This window comes from Bison bison, unplaced genomic scaffold (assembly GCF_000754665.1).
Source record: "Bison bison bison isolate TAMUID 2011002044 unplaced genomic scaffold, Bison_UMD1.0 scf7180017864035, whole genome shotgun sequence".
In the NCBI taxonomy this organism is placed as follows: Eukaryota; Metazoa; Chordata; class Mammalia; order Artiodactyla; family Bovidae; genus Bison; species Bison bison.
In genome coordinates, this window is record NW_011494607.1 from 8,345,572 (window position 1) to 8,360,443 (window position 14,872).

The 14,872-nt window shown below is 36.9% G+C and overlaps 1 protein-coding gene across 1 annotated transcript in view; it reads right to left on the reverse strand.

Moving 5' to 3' along the window:
• Positions 1-14,175, reverse strand: part of SRSF12 (serine/arginine-rich splicing factor 12) — a 17,921-nt gene extending 3,746 nt beyond the window's left edge. Inside the window, exons 1-4 of the mRNA XM_010834755.1 lie at positions 14,106-14,175; positions 6,930-7,066; positions 5,993-6,104; positions 5,674-5,815 (exon numbers count right to left, since the gene is read on the reverse strand). Of these exons, the coding sequence (XP_010833057.1) occupies positions 5,674-5,815; positions 5,993-6,104; positions 6,930-7,066; positions 14,106-14,175 (461 nt within the window). The remainder of the gene's footprint in view (positions 1-5,673; positions 5,816-5,992; positions 6,105-6,929; positions 7,067-14,105) is intronic.
• Positions 14,176-14,872: the final 697 nt, after the last annotated feature.

Here is a 14,872-nt window from a genome sequence, read left to right on the forward strand (position 1 = left end):
ATGAAAGTGCTGCACTCAATACGCCAGCAAATTTGGAAAACTCAGCAGTGGCCACAGGACTGGAAAAGGTCAGTTTTCATTCCAATCCCAAAGAAAGGCAATGCCAAAGAATGCTCAAACTACCGCAAAATTGCACTCATCTCACACTAGTAAAGTAACGCTCAAAAGTCTCCAAGCCAGGCTTCAGAAGTACGTGAACCATGAACTTCCAGATGTTCAAACTGGTTTTAGAAAAGGCAGAGGAACCAGAGATCAAATTGCCAACATCTGCTGGATCATCGAAAAAGCAAGAGAGTTCCAGAAAAACATCTATTACTGCTTTATTGACTATGCGAAAGCCTTTGCCTGTGTGGATCACAATAAATTGTGGAAAATTCTTTTAAGAGATGGGAATACCAGACCACCTGATCTGCCTCTTAAGAAATCTATATGCAGGTCAGGAAGCAACAGTTAGAACTGGACATGGAACAACAAACTGGTTCCAAATAGGAAAAGGAGTACGTCAAGGCTGTATATTGTCACCCTGCTTATTTAACTTATAGGCAGAGTACATCATGAGAAACACTGGGCTGGAGGAAGCACAAACTGGAATCAAGATTGCCGGGAGAAATATCAATAACCTCAGATATGCAGATGACACCACCCTTATGGCAGAAAGTGCAGAGAAACTCAAAAGCCTCTTAATGAAAGTGAAAGTGGAGAGTGAAAAAATTGGCTTAAAGCTCAACATTCAGAAAACTAAGATCATGGCATCTGGTCCCATCACTTCATGGAAATAGATGTGAAACAGTGTCAGACTTTATTTTTTTGGGCTCCAAAATCACTGCACATGGTGACTGCAGCCATGAAATTAAAAGACACTTACTCCTTGGAAGGAAAGTTATGACCAACCTAGATAGCATATTGAAAAGCAGAGACATTACTTTGCCAACAAAGGTCCGTCTAGTCAAGGCTATGGTTTTTCCTGTGGTCATGTATGGATGTGAGAGTTGGACTGTGAAGAAAGCTGAGCACCAAAGAATTGATGCTTTTGAACTGTGGTGTTGGAGAAGACTCTTGAGAGTCCCTTGGACTGCAAGGAGTTCCAACTAGTCTATTCTAGAGGAGATCAGCCCTGGGTGTTCTTTGGAAGGAATGATGCTAAAGCTGAAACTCCAGTACTTTGGCCACGTCATGCGAAGAGTTGACTCATTGGAAAAGACTCTGATGCTGGGAGGGATTGGGGGCAGGAGGAGAAGGGGATGACAGAGGATGAGATGGCTGGATGGCATCACCGACTCGATGGATGTGAGTCTGAGTGAACTCAGGGAGTTGGTAATGGACAGGGAGGCCTGGCGTGCTGCAATTCATGGGATTGCAAAGAGTCGGACACGACTGAGCGACTGAACTGAACTGAGACAACACTTATAAAACAACTGTTAAAAGGCACTGGAGAATAACCAACAAAAGCAGAACTTGAAGGGTTATAAGCCATAGCTCTTTTCCTGAGACCGTTTTCCAAAAGCCAGAATGGGAGAATTAAGCTCAACTAGAAAATAGCTACTGGACTAAGCTGAAGAGACAGAGCTTGGAATTCAGGGCCATCAAAATAGCTAAGACTTAACAGACAAAAATCCTAGAGATGAGGAAAATGCAGATAAACCACCTCACCCCACCCTAAATTCTGCCTATAAATTTTCCTTAAGTCATTGGCCACTATCTACTTTGCACATGTAAGACTCTAAGAGGTTAGCCAAAAACAGCAGCCGAAAGATTAAAGAACTGAGTGAACAATGCAAAGAAACAGAGGAAAACAACAAAATGGAAAAGACTAGAGATCTCTTCAAGAAAATCAGAGATACTAAGGGAACATTTCATGCAAAGATGGGTACAATAAAGGACAGAAATGGTATGGACCTAACAGAAGTAGAAGATATTAGGGAGAGGTGGCAAGAATACACAGAAAAACCATACAATAAAAGGTCTTAATGACCCGGATAACCACTATGGTGTGATCACTCACCTAGAGCCAGACATCCTAGAGTGTGAAGTCAAGTGTTCTTAGGAAGCATCACTACAAATAAAGCTAATGGAGGTGATGGAATTCCAGCTGAGCTGGTTCAAATCCTAAAAGATGATGCTCTTAAAGTGCTGCACTCAGTAGGCCAGCAAATTTGGAAAACTCAGCAATGGCCACAGGACTGGAAAAGGTCAGTTTTCATCCCAATTCCAAAGAAGTGCAATGCCAAAGAATCTTCAAACTACCAAACAACTGAGCTCATTGCCCATGCTAGCAAGGTAATGCTCAAAATCCTTTAAGCCAGGGGTCTACAGTGCAACTTCCAGATGTACAGGCTGAATTTAGAAAAGGCAGAGGAACCAGAGATCGAATTGCCGACATCCACTGGATCATAGGAAAAGCAAGGGAATTTCAAAAAACATCTACTTCTGCTTCACTGACTATGCTAAAGCCTTTGACTGTGTAGATCACACAAATTGTGGAAAATTCAAGAGATGGGAATACCAAATCACCTTACCTGCCTCCTGAGAAAACCATATGCAGGTCAAGAAGCAACAATTAGAACAGGACATGGAACAATGGACTGGTTAAAAACTGGGAAAAGAGTACATCAAGGCTGTATATTGTCACTCTACTTATTTAATTCATATGCAGAGTACCTCATGCGAAATGCCAGGCTGGCTGAAGCACAAGCTAGAATCAAGATTGCCAGGAGAAATATCAATAACCTCAGATACGCAGATGACACCACCATAATGGCAGAAAGTGAACAGGAAAGAGCCTCTTGATGAAGATGAAAGAGGAGAGTAAAAAAGCTGGCTTAAAACTCAACAGTCAAAAAATGAAGATCATGGCATCCAGTCCCATCACTTCATGGCCAATAGTGGGGAAACAATGGCAACAGTGACAGACTTTATCTTCTTGGGCTCCAAAATCACCGCAGATGGTGACCACAGCCATGAAAATTAAAAGATACTTGCTCCTTGGAAGAAAAGCTATGACAAACCTAAACAACATATTAAAAAGCAGAGACATCACTTTGCTAACAAAGGTCTGTATACTCAAAGCTGTATAGTTTTCCAGTAGTCATGTAAAGATGTGAGAACTGGACCATAAAGAAGGCTGAGCCCCAAAGAATTGATGCTTTCCAACTGTGGTGCTGGAAAAGACTCCTGAAAGTCCCTTTGACGGCAAGGAGACCCAACCAGCCCATCCTAAAGGAAAACATTCTGAATATTCACTGGAAGGGCTGATGCTGAAGCTCTGATACTCTGGCCACCTGATGCAAAGAGCTGGCTCACTGGAAAAGACCCTGATGCTGGCAAGGAGTGTGGGCAGGAAAAGGGTGTGACGGAGGATGAAACGCTTGGACGGCATCAACTCAACGGACATGAGTTTGAGCAAACTCCAGGAGACAGTGAAGGACAGGGAACCCTCTGTATGCTGCAGTCCATGGGGTCTTGAAGAGTCTGACAGGACTGAGTGGCTGAACAACAAACAATGTAACTGCAAACAAAAACCACTGAGGTCACAGAGTTTAAGCAACAGTCTTATCCTCTAGAACTATAACTAGAACAAAGTAGAACTATACTGTCTTATAAGAAAATGTGGTTCTTTCTATTCCTGATACTCCACAGTGACTTGGAACTGAGTCTTTTTTTGTTTATTTTTCTCCAGACAAGTAGTATACTTTACTGCCACTAGAAGGCAGAAAATGCTGTGAATATTCACTTCTCTAGATCAATCAGGAGAAAAGTTGGTTGATTAAGGCTCTAATGCATTTGGAAACAGCTTATATTTTTAATGAATCAGATGGACAATTTTCTCCTTTTCTTTTACTCTTTTTCACCAAGACCACTGGTTATCATTTAGTAAGTTAGGAAAGTACTGCTTTAGGTACAATATTATATCTAGTTTGATTTTTTGTATATAAACCATTAACTTATAGTAATGTGAAATGCTGAATATCATTCATACTACTCAAGTCCTTTGTGAAGTCAGAAGCAATACCAGTGGTATTGGTGTGACTTTGCTACACACATGGCATATAAAATTTCTTAATTTGTTCTCACCACATTTTAGGTTCTATAAATGTAACTTGTATTTGAGTATATTGGTGTCAAAATCTCAAATAATCAGTAGTAAAATGGCTTTCCTTTAGCCATGGAACAAAATGGATTATTCTCCACAGATTCATGGGAGGTTTATATTCTTACACTATCAGACCAAGTATGATAAAAAGAATCAAATTCCAGACCAAAACATAACTGTTCCTAAATATTTCTTCACCCACCTTGGTGATGGCTCAATCCTGACCTGGGTTCTCCTGGCTTATAAAAGGAACTCAAGGCTTCCTCTTACTTGCATGCCTCCCTAAGAATGTGCCAAAATCAAAACATTTGGTTCAAACCCAAGGAGAGGGACTGATCTGACATGTTAAGATTCTAGGGCTCTGAATCGGCCACATTTTCTAGTAATCAGGATTCTCAGATATTTCTCTCTTCCTGTCTTTTCTTTCCACTTGGTTGGAGGGACTGGAGCCAGGCCACTTTACAGTCTTGTTTTTAGAACTAGGTACTTGGGGTAAAGACTGTCTAGCTCAGGTACACACACCCTATGTTGGTGTGTCTTCCTTGTATAGGCTCCTGGGAGTTGAGGAACGGAGAGAGTGGAGTGAAAGTGAGCTGCTCTACAGATCAGCTCTGATTTGAGGTTATGTTGTCATTGGACAGCTTAGATATATGGCCCGGAGAGCCAACTCTTTCTTTTCTTATCACTAACTGCGCCATGTGGCATGTGGGAGCTTAGTTCCCTAACCAGGGATCAAACCCAAGATAAGTCCCCAGCAGTGGAAGCCCGAAGACTTAACCACTGGATTGTGAAGGAAGTCCCAGGAGAGTCAACTCTTTTTACTCATAGAAAGAGTGTAAATGCTGATCAATCTATACGAACAGAATTCACCTTAAAATTCCATATGCCTATAAAAAAACTACAGCATTAAAACTCAAGAGAAAAACAGTAAGTGGTAGAATTTAGGTATGCTAATACAATTTCAGTTATGACTAAAACAGCATCAAGTAATTTCCACTGCAATTTCCTATTATTCTAACAGAAACTAACTCCTAGCAGGAAAAATAGATAACTTGTAAATATCTTTTTCTTAAAAATCTAGTGCTTTTGTATTTTCTTCCTACAATACTACCATACTTGGAATTTATTTTTGAAATAATTTGCTTTTTATAAATACATTGATTCACATTTTGGTCAACTTTCTTTCACAAATGATTATATTTTATTTCACATGAGTTTTTAATTATCAGGCCTCATATTCTTAATTTGGGGGTTCATTTAAAAATTTTTTATTTAAAATCCTCATTTTATTGTCTAGTATACAACTTTAAATTTTTGCTTTTTTCCTCAGTATATATTATCTTTCTATTAGAAAGGCTGAACTTAAGTCAGTCATAAAATGAACACACTGGAAGGTATCTAACAAACCCAAGTTAAAATAACAATACATTATAAATTGAGAGGAGCATATCCTTCTAAAAAAGTTGATTCTTTATTTATATTAAATAAAATGATTCTGGTGTCCTGTTTTTGAAAACTCTTTAAAATGTTTTCTGCAAACAGCAGAAAATTAAGTTTTCAATCCCCTTTTATTTTGTACTCACTCTTTAAGGCTATCCGACCGCCGCCTATTTCTTCCCCATGAGGAACTTCTACTTCGGGTTCTCCTTTGGCTAGGGCTTCTTGATCTCCTATGATCACTTGGAGAACAAGGGTGACGTTCTTTTGATTTCATCTGGCCTGGTGCTAGAATATGAAGTTCAAGATTTATAATTCATTACCTGAAAACCTCAATAAACAATCATTCAATAAATAAGCCACTCAAATAGTATTATATTCTGAAATAATTTTAAATTAAAAAATTTGTCATTGCTGAAACTCATCCTGCTAAAAAAGCAAGATCTGCTATTAAGTCACACTTACTTTTGCGATCACCTTGTGCAAACTGTATTTCAATCTGACGGCCACATACCCACTTTCTATTGAGGTTATAAAGCGCGTCTTCAGCATCACGAACATCTTCAAATATGACTAGCTGTTAAGGACACTTTGAACATCAGATATCAAAAATATTATTTTTTTTTAATAATTTACAGGTGGCATGAAATTATTAGGAAAAACAAGCTCAAGTTTTTAAGGTCATATCTCTAACATAATTGAAAAATCAGAAAAAATATCACTATCAAAACAAATGCCCCATTATGATTCTGAAGAGTGAGTCTGAAAATAAAAAGAACAGAAACAAATCTTTAACTGTATTTTTAATGTATACATTAAAAGTTGTAGAATGCATGTAATTTGAAACATGAGAATAAGTCCAACACTAGCTAGTATTATCAAATTAGGCAGGACTCACTCCCTTCTCTTAGGTAAAAGATTTACCAGGTTTTTCAGTATTTCAGGTAAAAATCAGTACACAGAAGCTTTCATTCTGAAATTAAAATTACTTTCATTAAAAGGCTTTTTAAATTAATTTAGGAGAAATTTACTTATAAACAAACGTGCACACATATAAGTGTGCTAAAACATATATTCAAAACTGATTTGGTCCTTTAAAAGTGATCATATTTGACTTTGAACCTACTGCTTTAAAATACCTTTATGTTTTTATTACTTTGGATATTATTATAAAAGAAATATATAAACAATCTGTTAACATCTATGAACAATCTGTTAACATCTGGAATTATATATCCCACGGAACTCCCTTATCTATGTAAATTATATAATAAACCTAACTAAAATGGAAACAAACTATATAAACCAACTAGCTGTATTTCAGGAGGTTGTCACTGGTTTAACTTTTTAAAAACAGAAAAAGCTCAAGTAATGCAATACAAAATGAGACTTAGGCAATTACCTCAGTGTCACTTGATCTTGAACCTTGACCTTTATTCTTTAGGGCTTGCAAGATGGACTTTATAAGAGACGCAGAACCAACAAAATCAGACTTGGCTTTGATCCTGGAACTCTGAGTAAATGTAGGAAAGCCGAAGTCTCAACCTGGTGTTGGCTTTGTCTTTTGCTTGGTAAAGACTTCCCCTCTTCCAGGTCTTTATATCTGTGTCCACCCTCCCTCTTTACTCCTTGATGCTTGAACTTTAGGTGCCTTTTGTCTCGCCTGCTCGGTTTATGCTTGGATTCTAGCTAACAGGTTGGTTCAAACTGAGGGGCGCTTGCCAGCTACTGTGGACTGCTTTAGATTTTCTGAGATAAAGAAATAAACACATTTAATTAGGCAATATTATTTCATAAAATATGCTCCTGAGTATGTGTGTGTATACATATATGTATATGCACATGTATGTAGTCTATGCACATGCACACAGTAAAATAAAGGATATTGAACATAAGCAAATCCTCTTGGGCGGCGGGTGTAGAAGTCAAGTGGAATGTAAACGTCTACTATAGGGCCATATCGACCAAACTCACGGCGCAAGTCCTCAGGCCTGAAGTATTTTAGAAATAAGGTAAAGAAATATGAATAGCTAGATTCAAATATTTTGCCTACAGAAATTCAGTTGAAACCTTCAGAAGAAAGTATATTTTCCAGACTAGAATTATCTAAAATTGTCTCTCATAGGAATCACCCAGGGTTTAGAAAAGAAAGAAAAAATAAAACGACAAATTCTCAGTTCTAAGTTTTGGAAATTCTGATTCAAGAGGTCTGGAAATTTGTATTTTTATAAGCACTCTAGGTGGCTTTTATGTTTATTCAGGCTGAGGATACTGATCCAGCACATTCACTATTTTTTTTTGCTTTCTTAAAACTGAAGTATAACTGATTTACAATACTGTGTTAGTTTCAAGTGTACAGCATGGTGATTTAGTTTTTATATTTTTTTTCACATTCCTTTTCAAATTCTTTTCTATTACAAAATATTGAGTACAGTTCCCTGTGCTATACAGTAGATCCTTGTTGGTTATTTATTTTATATAAAGCATATGCACTTTTGAAAGTTACTTCTATTACCAGACTTTTCAACTGTCAAAATACAGAGTACTATTAACTATTCATTAAGAACACATTTATTTGTCTCACTATAATTTCATATTTATGTTAAATGTTGTCAGATAGCAATAAGATTCTAAAGAAGTCCTAAAGTTATTTCTCAGCCTTTAAAAGAAAAATTGATGCTTTATTAGTAAACATAAAGCAAAAATAACTACCAGAGCCTCAAATCTGGCAAGTATTTTTGAGTCACTTACATGCTTTCTACTGTCATAGATATTAAAGAGGGGACACCAAGGAAACACATAGCATAGTATTTCTCTTCAGGATTTACAATTTAACTGAAGAGACAAAACACTTAGCATTAAAATCTGACATTTATAATGCATTTACATACCAGCCACTGTTCACCTTAAGAACACTTAATTCCCATAACATCTTTACAAATGTTGTTTACAGATGAGGGTAGAGACAGATAAAGTCACCTAACATCACTGAGTCAGCAAGAGACAGAGCTGGAAGCAAACTCCCACAATCTGACACTAGTCTGGCTTCCTAATGACTATATCCTACTGCCTCATGGAGCTCTTAGAGATTCAAAACCAGCTATGAGCACAAAACACGGCTTAGAGGAATTAAAGAGTATTTCAAAACATACTCCATAGAAAAAAGGGCCCAAAGATGAGTACAAAGCTTCTAACTTGGGCAACTGGAAGAAAGATGGTGTCCAAGATAAAAATTACATAGCTGGAAAAGAGAGTTAGATTGAAGATTGAAGAGAGGCAAAAGAAGAAACTTTCACATTTAGAAATGCCAAATTTGAGGTGATGGTGGAACAGCCATAAAAGTTCTATTCTATGAGCAACTGAAAACTGGTTATACAAATTCAACTTTATTTTTTCTCAAGACTAGAAGTCAGTGATTAAAGCTAGAGATATTAATTTAAGAATTACATAAAGTTTCAACTAACACTGACCAAGTAGCCAATATTATGTTGATATCATGACAACTTCATTTTATTTTTATTATTTTATTCACTATACCATGCTTAACTGCCTGCCTTTCCTGAGTGACTGTTAACTTTAGATTTAGAGGACAGTGACAATGTCTTTTTCTTTCACTTATTCATTCAACAAATACTTATTGAGTATGTACTATGGGCCAGGCTCTAGGAATATGATGGAGAACAAGAAAGACACAATTCCTGCTCCCATAAAACACAGACTAACAGAGCAAAAATTCTCAACCATTCCTGAATATTGGAATCATCTATAAAGGAGATGTCATAGAAGCAGGCATTCCAGCCTGATCCTTTAATCCCTGACCTAATTTGTGCTTCCCATGATGAGCCCCAGTTATGTTTAATTTTTTTAAGGGTTTCATAGGCAATTCTGAGGCTCAGGGTTGAGAATCACTTCTAAAGCAGATGTCTTCACTAATATATCTCAGTACCTAGCATAGTTGCTTGGCATATAGGAGGCCTCAGAATATACCTGCTGTATTAATGAGTGAAGGACACATTACTGTTACCATTTACCAGTCAAGGAGACTGAAAGTGAGAGCAGTTACCTTGCCCAAAGCTGCACACAGCCAGCGGCAAAGCTAGAATTCAAATGAGTACCTTCATAGGCAACCAATTCCATCAACCAAATGTGAGTGGCTGACAGAAAAGGATACTAGATATATAATGGAGGCTAGAGCAACGTGTCATAGAGACTTAGAATCCCAGAAGTCTGAGGGAATGAACCTTCACAAAAGAACTGGCTCTCATTCAGTCTCCACTCCATCTGTTAGCTGTTTTTTTTTTTCATTTATTTTCGTATTTCTGGTGTAATCTATCTTGATATTAAACACCCATGTATTCATCAACAAGATTTATCATGCCTTAATACTTACTATACTTGTAATTTTTAGTATTTTTTAAGAAGATATTATTTCCTTCTCCCTTAGAGATAATCACTGGTGTTCATCATTCCTCTATATAACTTTGTATTTCTACTGCAAATCTACATAAATGGTATCAGATTACCTGTAAAATTTTGAACCTTGCCTTTTCCACCCTTGAGATTTCTCCATGGTGTTCTAGTTCACTCACTTTAACTCTGTATTGCTATTGTTATGGATAACCACAATTTTACACACACTTCTATGGGTGAGCATTTAATATGCTTCCTTTTTTTAACTGCAAATTGTACTGTAGCATAGTTTTCTGGGATGTACCACTAGCCATGCAATTGATGGGTTGGAGAGTATACATATCTTCAGCTTTACTACATGTTCTCAAAACAGCCAAATCAACTTATACTCCTCAAGACATGCATCAGAATTCCTAAGAATCCAACTCCTCACTCCCTGCCTTCTGAAGGATATAAAGTGAATGGGTACCTCATTATTTGAATTTTAATTTCTGTAAACACCAGTTAGGTTCAACATCTTTACATGCTTATGGGTCATTTACTCTAGGGTCAGAATTTCTGGGCTAAAGAGGATATATATATTTAATTTCTATGAAACAGCCAAACAGTTCTGCAAAATGGTTAACATTTTATACTCCCACCAACAACATGTACGATTCAGTTCTGCCCATCTCTGTCAGCACTTTGTATTGTCAGTCTTTTGAATTTTAGCCATTCAAGAGGGTATTAAGTGGAATCTTGCTGCGGTTTCAATTTGCATTGCAATTTGCATTACAATTTTTGCATTTCAATTTGTACATTTGTGTTGTACAAATGATGCTGAGCACTTTTTCACATGCTAATTGGACATTCATATGTATTCTCTTGAACATTTAGGAGTTTTTGTCCATTTTTAATAATAACATGTCTTTTCATTGTTGACTTATAAAAAAAGTTCATTACTATTCTTAGAAAAAGTCCTTTGTGAGATATATGCTTTCTGAATACTTTCTCCCAGTCCCTGGCTCACCTATTTACTTTCTTAATGAACAGAAATTTTAATTTTGGAGAAATCTGATTTTTCAGTATTCCCTTTTAAGGTAATGACTTTGTCTTATAAAAAATCTGCCTATCCCTAAATCATACAGATATTTTCCTTTGCTTTCTTCTAAAAGCTTTACCATTTTATCTTTTATACATCAATTAATGATCCAGTTCAAATTATGTAGGACAGAGGTCAAAGTACATTTTTTCCCTACATATATATCCAGTTGTTACAGCATCATTTGGTGTAAAGATTTTTTTCTAAAGGCTTTAGTTTAGTGCCTTTGTCAAAAATCAATTGACTCTATATGTGTGGATTATTTACGGACCTTCTTTCTGTTCTATTGATCTATTCGTCTATCCTTAGGCCAATAACAAACTATTTTGATTATTGTAACTTTTTAGTAAATCTTTAAGCCAGGGAATATAAGCCTTCCAGCTTCAGTGACCTTTTTAAAAATTATTTTGGCTATTCAGATCCTTTGCATATTAATATACTTTAGAATTAATTTGTTCCTATTTTTAAAAAGCATTTGATCAGGAATACCTTGAATCCATAATATAATCAATTGGGATGGAACTGATAACATAACAGTTCACCTTCCAATCTAAGAGCACACAGTATATTTATTAATTTATGTTGGTCTTTGATTGCTCTTGGCCATGTGTTGTTATCTTCAATGCAAAGGTTTTTACGTGGTTTTGCAAAACTTATTCCTAAGTACGTTTTTTGATACTAAGATAAAAGGAATTTTAAAAGTTTTTGTTGTTTGCTGTTAGTATATACAAATAGAATATTCACTAAATTTACTTCATATTCTGGTAACTTAAGCAAACTATCAGTTACTGTAGCTTTATGTAAACAAACATGTCACGTAAGAACAGGGACAGGTTTTACTTTTACCTTTATAATTTTTATGTCTTTATTTTTCTTGCCTTGTTGCATTGGTTAGGACCTGCAATAAAATGTTGAATAGTGGTTGTAAGAGTTGACATCCTTGTCTTGTTCTGATCTTAAGGAGAAAGCATTCAGTTTCATCATTAAGTATGTTGTTAGCTAAAGGTTTTTCATAGATGTCCATAACCTGAGGAAGTTCCCTTCTATTACTAGGTTGCTGAGCCTTCCTATCATGAATTCGGCTGGATTTTGTTTAATGCTTTTTTCTACATCACCACTTACACCAATATTAATGTAAGCCTCATACACACTATAACCAAAGAATGCTACTAAGAATGTCCAAGAGAAGTACTTGATCGGTGCTCCCCAACCTAACATGATGTTAAGCATCAAAACAGGAATGTTTTATTTGAGATTTGGGCATTGCTTTGTTTCACTAGAAAACTGTATCTGCCATTAAAAAAATTATACAAAAAGATTTAAAGTTAATATTCTTCCCAATCCACATCTTATTTCACCAGTGAAGAGAAACATAACACAAATTATAAAATTACAAAATGTATTTTTAAATCTTTCCTTAGTTCTTTTGCTGAATTTCATTTCTAACAAATTTTTTGCTAACCTGCATGTTATAATGGCTTGTGCTTTATTATATATATTAAACAGCTACTTTAAAGAAAATTTTTAAATAAAATTTGACTTTGTTATAAAACAGAATTTGAAAACAGGATAAAGAAAACCACTCAAAGAGATTTCTTTCTAAGCTTATTTTCTATATGCGTGGATTATGTGTTTATATAGTTTTTCCCTTCATTTTATATAACTGAAAACATATTGTATATAATTTTATACCCCATTTAACATTTATCCCAATGATTTTCTTTATAAGCATAGCAAATGTTAAAAAATTAAAATGTGTCTAGGTATCATATTGCTAGTTAAACTATATGCCACCTTGTACAAAAAAAACTATTAAGGTTACATGTGATGATTCTACTTTCGTAACACTAGTCAACAGCTGAGCAGTTTTAGTCAAGATCCTTAATCTCTCTAAAATCTCACATTTTCATCTGTTATATAAGGTTATTGAAAACTTGATAAAATAATATATGTAAAGTTTTTAGTACAGTGCCTGGTACACAATGAGTACTCAACAAATGTTAGGATTACTGTAATTTCACTACTTCAAACCTCCTAGATTTTGATTGCCCTCCCCACCCTTCACTGCCCAGTGGCAATGTTAAAAAGTTGTGGAAAAGATGGAAAAAGAAATAAATAGATCTCAATTATCATTCTTGATTATCTAGATCAGAGATCATGCATCACACATACATGTGTGTCTGTGTGTGTTATCTGGCCTGCACAATGTTTAAACATTTAACAAAAAGTGCTGAAACATGGAAATGCCAATATTTTATAGCTTTTCAAACTACAAAAATGGCAATTTCGTATAATTCAACTTAGATACTGCCAACAGTTTGAAACTGACAGTTTACACACACAAAATACAGGCTTTTGACTTCTTTTGAAAATTAAAACGATGTGGCCACAAGTCCAAATGCCTATACAGCCGTTATCAGCTAAAGCTTGGCAGCAGCCGCTGTCCCCTTGAGATGGCCCATGTTCTTTTCCATTTGCAACAGCCCACACCATTCTATGGGCTTTAACCTGACACCTTCACTCATTCATTCATATTACCTTGGTTGGCTTCTGTGGTCATTAGAATTGGAAACCTTACATTTTTTTGTTGGCACTGCTGCTAAGTCACTTCAGTCGTGTCCTACTCTATGCGACCCCATAGACGGCAGCCCACTAGGCTCCCCTGTCCTGGGATTCTCCAGGCAAGAATACTGGAGTGGGTTGCCATTTCCTTCTCCAATGTGTGAAAGTGAAGTCGCTCAGTCGTGTCCAACGCTTAGCGACCCCATGGACTGCAGCCTACCAGGCTCCTCCGCCCATGGGATTTTCCAGGCAAGAGTACTGGAGTGGGGTGCACTGCAATCTTATTCAGTATACAAGTGGTTTGTTTAACCTTACCCAAATTATAAATTTCGCTTTCTTTCTATGTAATACACTGATAAACAAGTTGAGCGAAGACATGTAAACACAGGCATACTTAGGATGTTAAAAGTATGTTAACTCACAGTCTATAGTTGTGACATACATATATATATATATTATTAACAGAAATCAAGTTTCTAAAAGAGACTTAAAATTTACTTCTCAAAAGTAAATTATAATGATTACTCCTGATAGCGCTGGAGTCAAAGGCTCCAATATATTTCCAGCCGTGAAGCCCCAGGTAAGTCACTGACATTCTGAATTTCAGCTTTCCCTTATGGACCACAAGATAATCTTGCATAACTATAAAGACTGGGATGGGGAGGAGGGTTGTGGAGAAAATTAAGCAAGCCCAGTGAAACGAAAATGTCTACTAATCCCCCCCCATCCCCTCTGGCTCCTATTGAGGGAGAAAGACACAGCTATAAGCAGTCAACGTTAGAAACTATGTAGACAGGATTCTCCAAAGGGGGGCGGGTGGGCTGAATGCAACAGAATCGAACAGGGAGTCTCTCCAAACCATTGAGTGTTTACATTGCACTCAAAACTTTAAAGAAAAACACATAAATCTCATTCACTGAAGTTATCCTTTGTATACAGTATAAAATTGTGCAACAAATAAAATTTAACCAGCGCCACCTGTAAGTAAACCAGACTACTGACTACAGGGAAAGGGAGTCGTAAGGCCCAAGGTACGCACTATTCCCTAACGCGTTCTCACCATCCCCAATTCCTTCCCATCTAGGTAGTGAGATGCGCGGCTTTATCCCTGCACAACGACAAAGGAGCGAGACGCTGGCATTAGCCCGAGGAACTCTCAGGGGCGGAGGCGGGGAGTGACCGTGCCTCCCAAACAGGGGCAGCCGGCGCTCCTCCTGTTCTCTCCGCGAGGAACAGGCACCGGCCAGCCGCCCAGGTGCGAGGGGCGGTCAAGGGCGGCGGGGCCCGGAGAC